General features: G+C 34.5%; 1 protein-coding gene across 2 annotated transcripts in view; it reads right to left on the reverse strand.

The window, feature by feature from the left end:
- Positions 1-1,457: 1,457 nt before the first annotated feature.
- Positions 1,458-19,196, reverse strand: part of LOC136033088 (uncharacterized) — a 53,402-nt gene continuing 35,663 nt past the window's right edge. The window contains exons 5-7 of one of the 2 annotated variants that reach the window (XM_065713693.1): positions 17,852-18,019; positions 7,998-8,210; positions 1,458-1,732 (exon numbers count right to left, since the gene is read on the reverse strand). In XM_065713693.1, the coding sequence (XP_065569765.1) occupies positions 1,532-1,732; positions 7,998-8,210; positions 17,852-18,019 (582 nt within the window). In that variant the 3' untranslated portion in view covers positions 1,458-1,531. The remainder of the gene's footprint in view (positions 1,733-7,997; positions 8,211-17,851; positions 18,020-19,196) is intronic. The other variant, XM_065713694.1, reaches the window with a different exon arrangement.

Raw genomic sequence — 19,196 nt, forward strand, 5'->3', positions numbered from 1 at the left:
TAGCGAAAAGCAGGCAAATTTTTTCCCTCCTTTCTTTTAAGGTGGTAATGCGCGCAGCTTTAAGGAGGAAGGAGTATGGAATTTTGCCTTCTTTGTAAATGATCCTGAGTGAACGCTTTTGGACCGACTCGATTTTGTCACTAAGTTCATTTGAAAGTTGCGAATGCCAGACCGGACATGCATATTCCAATAACGGTCTGATAAAGGATAAGTATACACGGAGGGAATGTATCTTAGGACAATTAAATTTGTTTAGTAGCTTAAATTATGCCATTTCTCGAAAACTCTCCGCACTTAAGCGACTGGCATAGTCTCGTGGCCTAGTCCTGGTCAGAATAGTGCTGCATCCATTGAAAGTTCAAAAAAGCAGCTCTTATTAGGACTTTTGACTCTGAATTCAAATTTTACGAAATGAATTTATAGAAAATATCAAGGAAACACATTTCTATGATTAAAATATTTGCCCGGAAATCAGAATGTCTAGTCCTGGTTAAAAAACAGCTGTCTCCAAGAATTTTTGTTGAAGTTTATATAGTCAATTTTAGTTTATATGGTTATTTTTTGTCAGAAGAAAGGCTATTGTGAATTTTTGTCTAAGTTTGTACAGTCAATTTCAGTCTATTCGGTTCATACTAAAGCAGCGTAGTCAGGAGGTGGTTAAGTAGTCTGAAAAAGCCAACGAACATATATAAAGCCCAGAAAAACTATCCGTTACTCAAGATTCAATACAAATTGATATCTTTGATTAGGAGTCAATTCCCTTGATTGGAGTCCTTCTTCAGGTCACCCAGCAGTGCTGTTTGGAGCAATGGTTCCGCAGAGGCTAGCTAATGATAGTTTCTCACTGATATGGTTATTAGGTCATAATGGGAAGATTTATTTCCCATGGTAAGGACGGAGAATGAAGCCTATGCCGAAGATGAAACCACCAGTCGTCTCGCAAATAAAGTCTTCATAAGACGCTTAGTGGAAGAAAGGGATAAAAAGTCTACAAAATGGGACTATTTTATAGTATACGAGCTGCTTCGTGCCTTTTGTACCAAAATAAGATTAGAACTTTGAAGAAAAAGGAAAAAATCTCACCTTGTTTGCAGCGAGCTATAAAAATATCAAGAGGAGATAACAAATATGAAGATAATTAGAATTGTAATTTTGCTTTAACATAAAAATTACAATAATTTGCGATTTGGCTCGTTTTTTGTTACCTCATGTACCAGTTTATGTTAGACTGGATTTTCAGAAGCTGCTAATAGGCAAAGGTAAGTAAAATCAGAAATTTTTTTACTTTTTTTAGACACTTACTCTGTCTGTTTATTCTTTGATTTGTAAATACCGGCTATTTGATATTAACAAAACAAATTTTCCATTATTCAAAGCATGAAGCTGTAGACAAAACAAACTTTGTCAAGTTTGATAAAAAGATTACTTTTTTTACAAATCTTGTCACACAAAACTGCTGAACTACAAAGTTACGTATATTTCATTAAATACCAAAGACAATTCATAGAATTTTAGGATAATCCATCGAGTATCATTTTTCACGCTTTTCAAGAGCTTTCATTATTTTTGAGAATATGTCTGATGGGATGTTCTCTGGCAAGTTTTCCATGTCTGATTTGATTTTTGATAAGGTTTGTTCAACATGGATTTCAAACCTCTTTTTCATATCCATTTCATCATAGAATTGCCGGATTTTCCGAATGTCTTCGTCTCTTTGTGATCCATAATATTCCTAGAAAATTTAATAAGGGCGTTGTCAAAAAAAAGAAGCTCATTTTTTCAATTAGCTTAGCTGTTAAGAAATCAGTTAAATAGAAATAACTTATCAATGAACATTTTCATAAGGAACACACAAGCACTAATGCTTCTCGGGTGCTTTCAGGTAGTTGAACCGATTTCTAGATAACATGTCATGAGAAAATATTTGAATCTAAAACTAGTGTTCCCTAATAGTGTGGGAGCTCCACCCCCATCCAGGCACCCGAATTATGGTTGCAGTAATAGCTATAAATTTGTAAACTACGAAGGACTACCCATAGTAATGAAAATTAAAATAAGACTAATTAAATCTAACTTCAAAATTAAATTAAAAACTGTTAAGACACAGGTATTTTCCATTTGCACTAATTTCAACTAACATATTTATTCAAATTGGACTAAGCAGTGAATTGTAATAGCGTCATTTACATTATTGTGATATATAAATATTGGGAGAGGGCTCATTTGAATATAAATCCAAACATTTACTGCCCTACTTTAGGTGCAAATGCTTATATAGGTAATTGATTTATCCTGCTCGAAAACCTCAAGTCGAATATTCGGAGTCCCTCATCTTTAAAATGGTTTTAAAGTAATTTTGAAGAAAAAAGAGGAAACCGGGATCAAAATCGCCTTAGAAATTAATCTCAAAATTAAACAAAATTCTTGGAAATTACATGAACAAACCAAGAAGCATTTTCTAATCAAAGGCAGAAAATAATTATGCACTCTCTCATGGACATTCACGGAATATTTTCTTCAGTTTTTCAAGCATCAGCTTTACCGATCTCTTCTTGACGACGACTTCCTATTGTATACTTAGTACACTTAGTAAAAAAAAAAATTCTATGAGGGGGCATGAATGGCTTCAAAGCAAACTTTCAAGTCATTTCTTAATGCCTTCTCATTGATTAACGAGATGGGAGACTTCAATTCCAAGCTCGGATCATCAAATTTCTGTGTTCACTTATTTCTGACAAAAAATTACGTGTTTATTAATTTATTTAGATTTTTTTTTAGCGGTGTTTTGCTTTGCGTTTTGTAGTGTAGACCAATTACTTCATAGCCACGGTCAAGTATTTTGCAGGTTACAGTGAAGAATCTGAGAATCTATGACCACGAGGACGAAACCGATGTCCACGGAGATTGGATGAAGCTGGGACAGTGGTAAAATTACCCTTTATAATAATTGCAACAACCATCCATGGTAGGTTAGCAACAAAGAGAGATAAAATTCTACAAAAAAACCTCAAACGAGACGACGGCCAGTAGAGAGGAAAGACTAAAACAACGCGGATATTTTGCCTGTATCCAAACAAGGCGTCCTCAGCACAAGATAAAAAGAAGTTATCTTGTTCTCATTGAAGTAACTCGAATAGCTTCTTTTCCCTACGTGGAGAAGTAGCAACAATTGTATTTATTATTATTGGTGGTGTTTTTTTTTTTTTTTTAGTTTAGTTTTCTTTTATCTTATGCTAAGGACGCCTTGTTTGGATACAGGCGAAATATCCGCGTTGTTTTAGTCTGTCCTCTCTACTGGCCGTCGTCTCGTTTGAGGTTTTTTTTGTATAGTTTTATCTCTCTTTGTTGTTTATTGTCATGTCTGGCCAGTTCGGCTTAAGAACTTTCATCTGTGGAAGGTCCGGTCGATGGACGGACTGGCCTTTCGACAAAATTATATGTCGCTGGGACACCGACTTTCATAGCTAACAAACTCAAATAAACCATCGATTTTTACCATACTACTCAGAGCATTATCCATCTTTGGAGGAAGTGCTTCAGCTGCTGCTGCATATCAGGTTTTGTTTTATACTACTAGCATTGACGTTGAATGTCTCACCGCTATATCCAAAATTACAAAATATGTCTTCTCATGCCCTTGACCGCTTTCCTTTACCAGTTGGTATTGATGTTTTATTTTACTGATCATAGCTATTTCTTTAACTAGGCATAAGATCTTTTTATTTAGTCTCAAAATTAATGTTTTATATTGGTTTGGGTCATTTCCATAAAGCTATTATCTGTAATTATAGCCGTTGGGTCTTCAATTGACATTTTGAAAGTAATGACTAACATAAAGTCAAGCCTCCACTTTTACAAATTCTTAGAGCTTTCGGCTCAGTAATAATCTATATTTTTTGCATACTCACAATATTACCTTGAAAAAATTGGCAACTGAAAAACAAAATCATTAAAAACTTTTAGAATTCCGAATTCAATTAAATATCAGTGTCAATAGTGAGGGTTTCTAGTTCCTGATGGGGTCCAACCCTTCGAATTTCTGATCCCCGGCACTTCTTTGCAAGTTTCTTCAAGACGCGGGTGCTTGTTACATAATAGGGAATATTTTTCCTTTGGTTGTAATGTTAATTGTTTAACAACCTAAGCGTGTCGGCAAAAACCCACATGGTCTGCCAGTCAAGATATTTTCCTCTCAAGATGCCATTATTATTGATTATGTACACATGTCTGTCGCGTAATTGTTTACCTAAGTTGAGAGTAATATAATCTCGCATGACTTCCTAGAGTTCAGGGCCCACAAGTCGAGTGGGGAACTTCTGATTGTAACTCAGGACAGTGGAGAAGTGGGTGTTCTAAATATAAAATTTCATTAAGTTTAATGTACCCATCAAAAGCTACGAGCCTGAGAAAATGTGTGTGGTTTTTGAGAAAGGGGAGAAACACCCCCAAAAAGGTAATGAACCTTAATGAAAAGCAAACCATCATATTCAGCATATCATGGAACCAACGTTGTAAACGTTGGTTCATGGAACAAACGGAGGTTGTAAAGGTTTCAACCTCCCATCTGCTTTAATGTGGATTTTTTTTTTTTTTTTTTTTTTTTTTTTTTTTTTTTTTTTTTTTTTTTTTTTTTTTAATTACAAGAAAGATCACGGATACGTGTTTATTTATTTAATTTAATTTCTATCTTTTTTTCGCCAGGGTGATCGCATAGGACCAATGGTCGAAAATATGGCTCGTTCGAGCGAAAACTAAAAGTTCTAGTTCCTTTTTAAAGTAACAAAAATATTGGAGGGCAGCTAGCCCCCCTTTCACGTCCTTTTTTCCCTGAAATCATCCGATCAATATTTTAAAATATTCATTTTGTTCACCGTAACTGAAAAATCAAATAAGTGGCCTTCTGGGGATGACATGACCCCCACAACCTGGCTGTAAGTTATGAATTTTGCCTATTGTTTACGTGTAGTACTTTTTATTTGTAAGTAAACATACATTTTTCGGGGAGAGAGAATCTTCCGCGAGGGGATTTTCCACGGGGATACTTATCCATGGATAAAGAAGTTTCTGGAGATGAGCTTACAAGGGGGAATTTTGTTTGGGAGAATTTGTCAGAACTCCTATGCGAAATTTGTCCTACCTTCTCTTTGCCGATTCAATTTTTCATGTAGAGATGTTCTGGGGAAATTGTCATGACTCCCCTTAGTACCCTGGGGTAAAGCTATAAGTAACGGATTTAGCGTATCGTTTATATATAGTATTCAATATTCGGAAGCAAACAGACATTTTTTAGGGAGGGATAATTTTCCACGGGGTAATTTTGCACAAGAAGAATTTTCCATGGGCTGAGAAGTTTGCGGAGATTAACTTACAAGGGGGAATATTAAACGGGAGAATTTACCCGAACTGCTATACGAAATTCATCTTAATTTCTCTTTGCCGATTCAATTTTACATCTAGAAATGTTCTGAAAAAATTGTCCGGAGGAAATTTTCAGAGAGGTTAAAATTATATGAGGGATTTTTTCATGGGAGGGATGTATTTCAAAGGGGGAAAATATCCCATGGGGAAGTTTTCTGTGGGAGAATTTGTTCATGGCGAAATTTTCCGCAGGAAAGTTCTTCATGGGGGAACCTTCCACGGGAGAAATTTTCTATTTGGAGTATAGAATTTCTAGAAAAAATTTCCTATCGAGGGCTTTTCCAGCATAATTTGAAATAAGATAAAAAAATAAACAAAAAATAAGTCTTTTCTTCAAATGAAAGTAGGCTAAAGAGAATTTTCTAGGCGAAATTATCCACAAGAAAATTTCTGGGTGAAATTTTCAGCAGGATGGATTTGTCATCGGGGAGGGAGATTTAACGCAGGAGGAAATTTCCATGAAGGAATTTTTGCTGGTGGAGAGAGTAATTTCCATGGGTGAGAGAGGCAGATTTCACGGCATTATTTGAAAAGGACCAGATAATTAAATTCAGAAAAAAAAGTTTTTTCAACTCAAACTAAGGAGGAGTGTAGAAACTTGAAACGAAAAGAAATCAAATCGCACATAAGGGGGAATTTCCCCTCCTCAATACCTCGCTTTGTACATAAAAATTGGATTTTTTTTCTCCCAATTCTTTAAGAACAGCCCATGAAACAAAAGGACCATTTAATTAGAATAAGAAGCTTTTTTAAAATACTAGAAATTACGCATATGAGGAGCATCCCTCTTATACGGAATAATTTTTGTTCGTTTCAAATTTTAATGCTGAACCTTAATTTAAGTTGATTTTTTTTTTTCTCTGAAAGTTAGAACTAATTATCTGGGGAAAACATTGACATGTTGCTGATGTTGAATAGCGAAAATTCACCAATAGCTAATCTTTCTTTATCCTGAGCCCGACTAATTTCAAATATGGACTTTTATGATACTCGAAGATATCATGTAATCGAATATGATACTACGTAATCGAAGTTTATTTTTATTCTTAGATTTTACATTATTCAAAGTGAAAAAGATGAGTAAAATACACTTTAATTACAATTTTTATTTAGCTTTGGCAAAGCCAATAGTTAATCTGAATAAAAGAAAATTGATCAGAAATATCGAAATCGATATATCGATTTGCGAATATCGAAAGTAAAAATGTCGATATATTGTTAAATCGCTTAATCGAATTATCGCCCAAAACCGAAGGGAATATCTACAAGGGTTTGCAGTATTGATTAGGCCGCATTAAACCAGAGGTATTTTTTAGGTCTGTGTAGGCAATTTCATGCAAAATATTTGCAAGAAATTAAATGGTAAGTTAAAATACCTCTTCTAAACAAAATTACAGAGGATACCCAACCATTTTTCAAAATTTTCGTTTCAAATAAAGTACCTGAATGTCAGAAAATGTCAGAATAAAGTACCTGATCAAACAGTTCATGGTAACGAACTGTAGGTAAGGTTCTGCTCAACAGTGACCGAAACTCTAAAAGACAAAATTTTAATATCAGTATATACATCAAAAGGATCAGCTTATTATGTTGATTCCAAACATATAAGACTCATCATGTTTAGTGTTACTCATTAAAAGTTATGAGCCTGAAAAAATTTGAATGATTTTTGGAATAGGGGGAAACACTCCCTAAAACTTAAAGGATCTTAACGAAATTCATGCAACCATATTCAGCGTACCAGAAAACTCTACTGTAGAATTTTTAAGCTCCTATATACAAAAACGTAGATTTCTGCTATTTTTGCCAGAAGGAGATCGCAGATGCGTGTTTATTTGTTTTTATTTTTGTTATTTTTTGTTTTGCTTTTTTCCAGGGGTGATTTTGTTGAAATAATGATCCTAGAAGATCGGGAGAGGGTGTATTTGAACGGAAATTAAAAGGCCTACTGCCCTTTTGAAGTGACCTAGAAGATTGGAGGGCAACTGGCCCCCCTCTCACGCCCATTTTTCCCCAAAGTTATCTGATCAAAATTTTGAGAAAGCCATTTTGTCCAGTATAGTTGAAAAATCAAACGACTGTGTCCTTAGGTGTAAAATGAACCCCTGCAGTCTGTGGAGAGAGGCCTGTAAGTTACGAAGTTTGCCCATTGTTTGCGTAGTCTTTCTTATTGGGAAGTGTGCACATTTTCCGGGGGTGTGTGCTTGGGATGGATTTATATAGGGAGAATCTTCCTTGGGGAGGGCATTGGAATTGTGTAATTTGGGCTATATATTTGCACATTAGGGTGAGGGGATTAAGTTATGTTAAGGACATTGTCCAAATACTTTACCCCTCCCCCCTAATGTGCAAATATATAGCACGCATTATATTATAATATAAACTAAGGGTTATTTGAAGGTTATATTTCATTAGGATTAACCTAACTGTACTTATTTGGTGTGTTTCGTTTAATTAACCAGTACTGAAAAAAATATTAATTGGCTGATCTTATAGAAAGAGACTTATAAACAGGATTTACAGGAAGAGACTAATAGACAACATATGCAGGCATAATTATCATTAACAAAATAACTAACCTGAAAGTATTTTTTCTGCTCATTAGTTCCATGTGTTAGCGCTTGAGCAGCAAACCATGTACATTTTCCTTCTTGTATGTCAGTTCCAATTTTACCAGTGATATTTGGATCGCCGTACAAATCAATGAAATCGTCTTGTTCTTGGAAATAAATTCCAAGCGGTATTGCTATATCCCGAACAGCATCAAAAGCACTCTTGTCCTTGAAACCATTCTAGAAATAGTCAAACCTTAGATTTGGTGTACATAACTGGCTATTCATATTCCTGAGGTTTGAAACGAAAACTGATCAAAAATTTAAAGCAAGTAAGGAAAAAGTAATTAAAATCTTGATTTTAACTTTTAACAGAAGATTTATTCCTATAAAGTAGGAATTAATAGTTTGTGCCAGTAGACTTATAAGTTCTTAGTAGATTTAAGTTATTTTGTTTGACAAACCATCTTGGATGTGACCAAAGACACTGCTCTTTGTCAAGAAAGATATTTCTTGGGACGGAAGGGAGTAAACTTTTCACAGTTGCCAAAAAAAGCATTGATTTAAGTGTGAGAGTATATTAAAGTCTTTCGAGTTTAGTTCAGGCGACATTTGCCTTTAAGGCTCTTGTGAATTGAAGAGATTAAGCAGACCAGTGCCAATTAGTCATATGCTTTGCGTCAGCTTTAGCCTTCGGTGCAAGTATGAGCTACGTTTTCCAAAATTAAGTATTTGGCTGTTTTTACTCTTGAATAAACAGTTCTATCTTGCAACTCTTGCGACCTTAATCTGAAACATAAATGTGTGGTTTTTGCCAAAAATCAATCGTTTGGACTATGATAGGTAGCAATTAGGATGTAATTTCTCGGATAGAGCCTGATAGTTCATATATCCAAGAGATTCAAAGGAATATAAGAGCCCTGATTACCAAATCAAAAATGTAGTAGATTGGTTTTTCGTCTAAAACAGAAACTGGATTCCAAGTGACAATCTAAGTGAAAATCTAAATCTGGAAAAAAAAGTGAAAAACCTACATTAGGTTATATTCAATTTTTGATCAAATCATCAACAAATCATGGAGTTAGTAGTGACGCCCCTCTGCTTTTAAGGGTCCTTATAGCCGCTGCTCTATTCTTCCTTTAATGATTTAGTATGACGAAGAAAATTAACGGTAATCCCCTCAGGGCAAGACGCAGGTGCAAGTTACGCAATACGGAATGTTTTCTTAGAGACGCGGGTGTATGTTACGGCATATTGATTTTTGTTAAGAGATGCTGGTGTTAGTTACTTAAAAACCTAAGGGTGTGGAAAGAAACCTTCAGGGGGGCCACCAAATCAGGTTTTCGTTGGATGTTACGTAACAGGGTTTGGGGTGTTACATAAGAGAGTGTTTTTCATTGGTTGTTACGTAATAGGGTTTGATTGTTACATAATTGGGCTCGTTAGAGTCCGTTAGTCAAGCGGGGAAGTCCCGGTTGCAAAAAATTATCTTGGTATAATATTCACAGGTGAAGGTTACGTAATCGTGTGTGACTTGTTTTTGGTTCCGGAGGGGGCCTTCTAATCCAGCAAAAACTGGTTTTGAAAGTCAACAACACGTGAGTTGTATGGTTTCCTCAGTATTGAAAAAGGGTTCAGTGTGTCAGCATCAAGGATATTATTATTCAGTAATGAATGCTTTTACTCTATTGGATACTGAAGGCGTTAACAATGGCGAAACGAAACATAGAGTACCTAAAGTAATAGGAGAAACTATAATCGTTGTCGGTTAACTCCAGAATGGGAAGAGAAGTTTGCACGATATCTAGTAACATTAAACAAATGTTTAATTCTATATGAAAACTGGTTAAGTCTAGATAATAATTTTCAAACATTGTCAGCGGAGAAGAGAGTCTTCTCTAAGAGAATGACTGACATTTTGATGAAAAATGAGCCTCCGCCTTTGAATTACCGAATTAAACTTTTACTTCGTGGGCCAAATGCATTTACTCAATTGATTGACATACTAATTGAAACAAAACAAAACACTATTGTGGTTTTGCTTTTAATCACTATCTAGAAATTTATTAAAACGACCATTTTGCAGGGTATAAAGAGATAGGTTGAAAAATCCTGTCTAAACAAGCTTTGTGACGTCACTCGATTACTCTTCTTCCTAGAAGACATTCATTTTATCAATCGCAAGTCGGTTCCTTTTTGGAAGTGATACAGTCAACATTGAACAATATTTGACACAGTTCCATTATGTTTGCAATCATAGGGCAGCTGGTCATCCTGCAGGAATTGCACTATTGTTGATGACTATAATGAAAAGTGCGGATTATGTAATCCATGTAAATTGCATAGAGGATATGCAGTGCAAATTAGTTCAGTTCAGTTCAGTTTATTAACATCAAAATAAATGGACAACAATAACTCTCTACCCCTACAAGGCTCCATTGCCCGTTACATAGGGTCTAAAACAAAAATAAATACCAAATAAAGAGTCTCTTCTAAAAAAAAACAAGAAATCCAATTAAATAACTTTGTGTTATTTGTACTTGCCACTTCGTCCTCGAAATCTAAATCCAAGTCCACACCATCTCCCACCAACACAAAATCACAACAATTAAAATTAAATAAATAAACGTGCTCAAGCCTAGCAACTAGGGATGTCGCCCTACCCTCATTATTCAACATAATATTAAACAAATAGCAATATTAATTCAAATCAATTCAAAAATAAATTTATTTTCAAATTTATTCTCCATTATATTTATCAACCAAAAATATTTTTAGTTGGGTTTTAAAGGCATCAAACGAATGAATGCTACGGACATTATCAGGGAGATTGTTCCATACTTTACTACATGCTATTCGAGGACTAAAATCTTATCTGACAGTCTTAGTTTGATGTAATAGTAGGTGGTCTTTATTGCCCAGATTATAAGAGCTCCTTGAATTAAATAAATCGGGAAAGAAAGAATTGAAACAGCGAGGCAGTTCACCATGAAGATACTTGAAAATCATTGAAGAGCAAGAGACGACATAGAGTGCATAAGTATTCAAAAGCACTCTCCGATGACCTTTATTAAATTCGTTAACTAACTGGCGAGCCTTTTGATGAATTACTTTAGTCGGATGGAGCAGAGACTAGAAAGTAGACATCCAAATCGAGTTGCAGTAAGTTAAATACAGCTGAATAAATGAAAAATACAGGGTCTGAAGAATAGATCCAGGAAAGATGTGTTTAAGTTTCCAAATAATCCCAAGATTACGTGATATTTTTGCTTGGACTATCTTGATGTGGTTTCTAAAAGAAAGATTCTAATCCAACAAAATTCCTAGGAAACGCACATATCTTACGTTATGTCGAGACAAAGGTCCTTTCGAGGTAGATATAGTTGATAAGGACGGGCATACCTTACCAGTTCTAGAAAATATGAGAAAGTGTGATTTAGCGATATTTAAAGCAAGTCGGTTAGTATCAAACCAGTGGTAAGACCGCTCCATAAGCATGTGAAGTTTAACCTCTAAAGCTTGTTCCGTGGCTTCAGCACATAGGATATTGTTGTCGTCAGCGAAGGCAACTAAATCTTCATGAGGGAATGGCAGAATATCAGAAGATGTTACCGTGTTTTCCTTTTCGTATTAAAGACTGTAATTCTTGTCCTCAAGATGTTTGTAATTCTCTCACTAGAGGTTTTTACGCTCCAATTGTCACTGTGGTAAATGTGCTCAGTTAGGAAATACCCTGGCGTGATTACAAAAAAAAAATACTAACATGATTTCAATTTATTTTTAAGAGACTTTTATGGTCGTGGTTATAAATTTTTTGGGAAGGAAAACCTGGTCTACACTTCAATTGCTTGAATAATAAGAGGGTCTGGTTTTTAGAAAATTGTTCTGGTTCTGGTTTTTTGAATTATTTCATACAAGTATGAAAGAGTATTTTCAATTAGAAAGCCGTTCAATCGAGGATTGTCACCATAAATGCTAAGAAATTCACTGTAAGTATATCCGTGACATCGAAAAATAAATTACTATAGTGCATGAAAACTATAGCATTTGGTTGATAATTCTTGTACTCACTTTTAATTTGATTAAAAGATTTTCCAATTTGCTGAAGAGAGTTTTGAATGTGAGGCTTATAGAAAGCATATGGAAGGCCAAGAGGAGCAAAATATTCAATTTTTTTACACTTGAAAGATGTACAACCAATGCCCCGTTGTTTTTACAGTTGATGGGCTACTATTGACAATGAAAAGGTTATTTTTAAGACTTTGAGTATGATCGAGGAAATCCAAGGTTATGCAATAGGATTTATGTTTGGACATGTAGAGATCCAAATTGAATGCATTGATTTTTTTATTTTTCTTTCAATTGTGCCTAAGTCTAATAGAACGATGCCATCAGGGATAATTTCCCAACTGGTTTCAAATTGAATTAGAGAGGTTAATGCTATACTCTTCTTCAATTGTATACACAATTTTCATAGAATAGCCCCTCGGCAGCAATTTATTTTTCATTATTAGATTTTTCGACAATCAAGTGTAAATCTATAAATGTGGAAGTCATATCTGTGAAATAGTCTTCATCGGAATAAATTTGAAAATGTACATTTTCAGAAAGCGGTTGTTGCGGATAAAATTGTTCATACTACGGAAAAATTAATACTCATGCTACATACTAAAAGTTAGAGATAAGTCAACTGAAGGATGAGATTTTTTATGTGGTAGATATGCCCTTTCTAAGAAAAGAAATCCTTTTTTGATCTAACAATTTTTACTCTTTGTTTCTTTTTCTTCTTTGACAACAGCTATGTTTTACGCTTCCTGGCTGAATTGAGACTGATGAGCGATGATGTGTTTCTCGCCCTTTATAAAACTTATCTGCTTTGTCACAATTTCAAATCGCTCACCGAGGGATCGCGCTATGGACCTGAGATTTTGTGAAACACTTTCTTTAAAATCCTTCCCAGATCCCCAATCATGCAGTATAGAGGAGACAAAATCCACGGTAACTGGTGCAATTTATATTTGTACGGTAATGCAGAGCGAAAAAAAACTTAGCAAACTAATTGTCGAAACCCTAACTGGAAATTGACGAGCGATCCCTATAATAGCCCATTTTACAATGGACTATTAGCAAAATAGCGATCAATATCAGGACAAACAAAATGATTTTTTATTAGGCATCTCACTGAATGGGTCGAAAACGAAATGTAATCAGAGACAAGATTTTTTGTTATTCCTAGAGGATCGCCCAATTTGCTTCCTAATTTTAACTGACAGAGCTCCAAAAGGAAGTGTTAACGAGAATATATTGAAATTGCTTTATATTGTATTGGTGAATGTGTTTATGAGAAGTTTTTCTTTCAAAAAAATGTAGAAGGGGGACATTGGTATTACCGACTCTCGATTTTTCAACAAAAGACGCGTAAAAAAATATACAATTGTGTGATGAGAAGAGGTGTGTATAGTCCGTATGGATGAAATGATCCTTGCCTCTGAAATTTTGCTTTAATAAAACGATCTTTAAAACCGAGAACCTTACGTAAATCATCATTGAGGGAAATTCACTAATTCTCAAATACATTAGTAATGTACATACTCTTCTGTTTTGTTGAACAGTTAATGTGAAACCACCCTTTCTTCGACTAGCAATATTTTTGTTGATAACTCGACACAGCTCACACATATTCTTATATTCCTCCTAGGTTCTGCTGGCAAAGGGGTAATCATCAGAGTCAAAATATGCCATAAATTGTCGTCGGAGAAGTCAAAGGGTCTTACTTTAATATCATATGTACGATCCTTTCTAAGGATACTAAATATATTTTTAAGAATAGAATCAACAAGAGCAACTTCATATCTTCCCTCGAATTTTATGGCTGGGGAGAGTTCTGTCCAAAAATCACTTGTTTGATTCAAATTATCATCGAGTAGATCAGAGACAATGGACATGAATGTCGCATAAAAATCATTAGGCATTGTGAATGTCTTCAGAGGTTATCCAAGAATCAAAACCAGAATTTTATCCTAGCTAGCAAACAAACAACTGTCTCTTGGCCTAGCGAGAATGACTCTTTAATATCTTTTCAATTTTGATACATTCAAGTAGTCTTGACTTTTGTAATTCATTCTTTTAAAAACCGCCAAGAACCTCGTCATCTTTCACATCACGTAGACGATGTGTTTCTGGTTTAGTGTCTAAGACTTTTGAAACTTCAAAATACTCATTGGATCACAAGTAATTCCCCCTTTCAAAATATTACTTCTTCGATTGATTAGAACTGTACCACCAGCATAAATTTCCTCTTCACAACCTTTTCACAGGAATATTGCTTAAAAAATGTCAAGTGTATTGTTAGCGTGATGAACTTCAAGAGGACTATGATTGGACAGCGGTCGATGAGGTTTTCTTTTCAAACATTCAGCCAATGCCGCCTTGATTGGACTATGATTATGATAGAGTATTGTATGATATTTCAATAAAGCCATTTTTAAAAGTGAATTAATAAATTTGCAACCTCGATCTGTGTGAACTTTTCTATAAGAATCTTGTCCAAAGATAGATTCAAGAGTCCTAGTAATTTCTTCGCATCTCTTTGAATGCATTGGAATGGCATATGAATAGCGACTAAAAGCACTGATTGCCAGTAAAATATACTTGTACGGGTTATTGTGACATTTGAGTATTGTAAGGAGTATTGTATTATATTTCAATAAAACCTTTTTTACCTTTAGATTGACAAATTTACTACCCCGACCTGTTTCAATTTTTCTATAAGAATTCTGTTCAAAAGATAGATCCAAGGGCTCTATCAACTTTATCGGTTCTCTTTAAAAGAAATGGAACGCCATATTCATAGCTACTAAACATACTGATTACAAGTAAAATATATTCGTACGGATTGTGACGTCTTTGAATCTCGTCTAGAGTCAAAAGATCTGCTTGTAATATATATAATGGGAAAAAGAGTTTAGTGTTTCGATAATGATTAGCGCGAACTCTATTATTTCGATGAAGTGTGTAGCTGAGCGCATTCTGTAAATGCTCCGTCGCCAACTTCTTTTCAACTCTGAAGACTCGGGTAAGTATGACGGGGAAAATTAAATTTCCCGCTTCACTAAAATTTTCACGAACTCGTTCCACAACTTAGCCTTTCTGAACGTAAACACGGTGTAAAGCGTCAGTTACCCTTTTGCATACTAACAGGTGATACACTGAGTTTAAGACACTTTCGTTTGATGTCCCTTGAATCATCAACCCTACCTGGCGTCCTTTCCGAAAACGATCTAAAATATCTTTTGATGTTTCTTCATATTCCGTTAATTTCTTAAAACCTGTTTATTCCCAATAAGAATTTTTGGAAATTATTATGACTTTAAAAATTTATACAAATGGTTATCAAATGATTCAAGTCTTCTACGATTTGTAACCATATCATATATTAAATCAATGAAATTGTAATTCTTGCCATGGATTAGAAAATTCTTTTTGTCATCAATTTGTATATGTCCATTTTCAGCGACATAGGTCAAGAGTCTTTTACTTTGCTCACGATACGATTGAGGCATTAGGTCTACAACACTTGGTAAAACTTTCAAAATTCTTATTCCTTATTCCTTAGTTATCTACATTCTTATTCCTATTTTGGTGGTGGTGGTGCTCGGCCCAATCAGAATTTGGAATGTCATCAATGACATTTACTTTGAGTGGTTTTTCACGATAGGTTCAATGGCTACCTGGCTTATTGAAGCAAAATTAATTTTTTATTATCAGTAATTGTCTCATTGTTAATAAATTTATCAAGATTATCTTCAAAGTGCTCTTTTTGTGAAAGAGCGAGTTCAATTGGCGTCAGTTTATAGCCATTTCTAGACAATAGTGTTAACAAATCCCGTGATTATCGGTAGTAACAATAAAAAAGAAACAACCATCCACTTGAACAAGTCGTTTTCTTTTAAAATATTATCCTTTCTTTTTACGAGCTAGGGAACGTACAAGTGAACGATATTTCTTTGTACGTTGCCTAACTACTTCTGGCAGTTGAACATTGCCTTCAGTTAAATTTAAATAAAGCTCAGATAGGAGATTAATCAACCACGAGTTTGGTGCAATAATAATAAACATGTCAAGTCCCCGTATGACTTTATGCCTTGCACAATAGTCTTTATTTAAAAAAAAAATTAATCAAGAATGTTTTTGTCGACTTTGGCCAAAAGTTGGGGCATTCCTGGACACTCTAGAACGTGAAAATATTAGAATCCTGATAACTTGAATTTTTCTTCTTGTGCGCCTGTATTAAAGACTTTATTCTTAGAAAACTGTATCCCTGATTTAAATATCTTTGGAATTCTCGGGCACTGGAATTAGCAATATCCTCCCTCAGTTGTAGATCCCAGAGGTTATTGACCCAGTACCTAAGGACTGGTTTTTGTTTAACTGAAAACTTTTTGATATCTCTAAGCCACAATAAATTCGGTATCAAAGTTCTCTCATTTAATTGGAAATATTTCCAAGTCAATCAAGTAAAAAGCTTTTTCTAGGTTAAGGATATTATTTTGATATTGAAATGATATTTTATTGATATTCGGCAGAACTGTACGCGTGACGTTCTCAAATGTACACCAGGTGACAGAAAGTGGACCTCCCTCGGTATATTTTACAAATACATTTCTTCTATCTCTATTAAAGTTTTATCCGTAATCTACATTTTATTTCGTTTTAATAGTGATAATTTCCAGAGTGAAACTAACAATTTGTAGTTGGAGCCAATCCCATTAGCCATAAGAGACGTTGTAAATTTTTTTTTCTTTTTTAAGCTTTTTCTAGTTTAAGGATACTAAAGTTTACCTTAAAAAAAGTCTAATAAATACATACTAACCATAAATATGCACGTTGCTTCGATATAGCCTCATTAAAATGGAAAAATTATGATTAGGATGGGAAAAAGTACTATTTTAGAATAATCAGATTACGTTTAATTTGTGTTTTCATTTTTTGCAATAGGCATATCAGGTCCTAAGCTATCTGGTCCTTGACAACCTCGTATGTTCAATACTTGCATTCACTTTCGTATGCTTCCAATATCAGGAACAATTTTAAATTTGCAATTACGAAGTCTTTATTTACAGCGATGCATAGCGTCTATACTAAGTTAAAAAGTCGATTTTGTATAAATGCATCTTTTTTTAGTCTTTTTAATCATAGTGTTTATCAACTCTCTATAAGAATTGATTTAAAATTTACAAACCTATTGCAAATTAAGTGTCCTTCTGTACACTTACACGTCTTTATATTGATTTAACGGCTGAACTATTCAAGGAAGAAAATTGAAATTTTGCAGAAATAACATTAAATGTATCAGAAAGGACACAGACGATTTTAAACCTGGAACACTTTGATAAAAAAAGATAATCGAGAGAGCCCGTCTTGAACTGACGCCATGATTTTTATCCTTTCACTGCCAGTATTCATTGTATCGCCCGAGCTTCATGTTGAGGAACTGGAAGGTAGATCACACGAAGATCGTTGAAGTATCCTTATCATTATGTCTTCACCGAAGCCAGGATGAAAGCAGCGAGGGCTAATTGCTTAAGTCCTGCCCAATCAAAGGGAGAGCTGTTTATATCAGGCCTTATTTCTCATCTGTGATTGTTGAAGTTTGGAAATACTATGCGAAGTTCTTAGGAAACCCTTTCCTGAGAACTAAGTCAGGCTCAAAACCTTATGAAGCTGGCAAGTTTACTTACGCTTAATTTACATAATGCTTTGCGTATCCTTAAACCCACATGAAGTAGCTTAAGCGCAGTTATTTTTAAAGAAGACAAAAAGCAAGCGAAGTTTAAAGACTATAGAAGAAAGACATCAGAATACGAGTGAAATATTCTTACTAAAATCATTGAGGCTGCTACTGGCAAATAAGTTGTGTAATATGCAGTCTTATAATGGAACATTTTTGAATTATTTTCCACGGTGAATAAATGAAACTTCGGCTTTTCATCCTTATTTGGAGTCATAAATATGTCTAGACACTCTCCAGTAATTGTCGTTGTGTCTACCTGAAATATTCTATATTATAAGATGTATAAACGCTATGTACGATATATTCAAACAACAACACAAAAGGCTTCCGAAGAGTTGCAAAGAAAGACTTAGACCCATGTTGTTCAAAATGGTGATCTTTTGTTCAATCTAATAAACTTCTCAGAAACCTTGACTCTGCTTTCTAAAAGGAAAGAAGCTTTCGTCTCGCAGTTTTACCATGGAGCCATAGGAACAATTCCTGCTTTATCAAATGGTAGCCCTACTGACAGTGTCTATATATTGCCTTCAAGATATACAGTCACTTAGTTCCTTGTGTTTATTGCATTAAAAAAACTAGTTTTTTTAACTGAAAGTAAGGAGCGACATTAAAACTTAAAACGAACAGAAATTACTCCGTATATTAAATGGGTTGTCCCCTCCGCAATCCCTTGCTCTTTACGCTAAATTTTTAATTGTTTTAAAATGCAGAATTGTGGCAAAGAGTCAAACTTTAGCGTAAAGAGCAAGGGATTGCGGAGGGGACAACCCATTTCATATACGGAGTAATTTCTGTTCGTTCTAAGTTTTAATGTCGCTCCTTACTTTCAGTTAAAAAAAAACTTTTTTTTTTATGTAATTCCTGAACGTTTGAATTAATGCATGTTTGATTTTGGCTCTCCGCACATAAATTATTAAAATGATATTTGCATATTAATTCCTTTTTTGGCTAAATGGCTTTCTCTTAGTTTTGATCAGACGATTTTGAGAAACAAGGGGTGGGGAAAGCCTAGTTGCCCTGCAATTTTTCGGTTACATAAAAAGGCAACTATAAATTTTAATTTTTAACGAATGTTTTTATTAGTAAAAAATATACGTAACTTAAGAATTAGCATACGTAACAAACTTTTATATTCTTAAATTTTTATTATGTATATGAGGGGGTTTGCACCCTCGTTAATACCTCGCTCTTTGCACTAAATCGTAAGTTTTGTCCCAATTCTTTAAGAATGACCCCTGAATCCGAAACGCCGTAGAATAAATAGTTGAAATTACTAAAAATACTATAGCATAAAGAGCGAGGTATTTATCTCCTCCTAAATACCTCGCTCTTTATGCTAAAGTATTTTTAGAACCCCTCATATGCGTAATAATCTCTGTTCGTTTTAAGTTTCAATGCTACTCCTTACTTTCAATTGAAAAACTCTTCCATGT

The sequence above is a fragment of the Artemia franciscana genome, chromosome 11, assembly GCF_032884065.1.
Source record: "Artemia franciscana chromosome 11, ASM3288406v1, whole genome shotgun sequence".
Lineage (NCBI taxonomy): Eukaryota > Metazoa > Arthropoda > Branchiopoda > Anostraca > Artemiidae > Artemia > Artemia franciscana.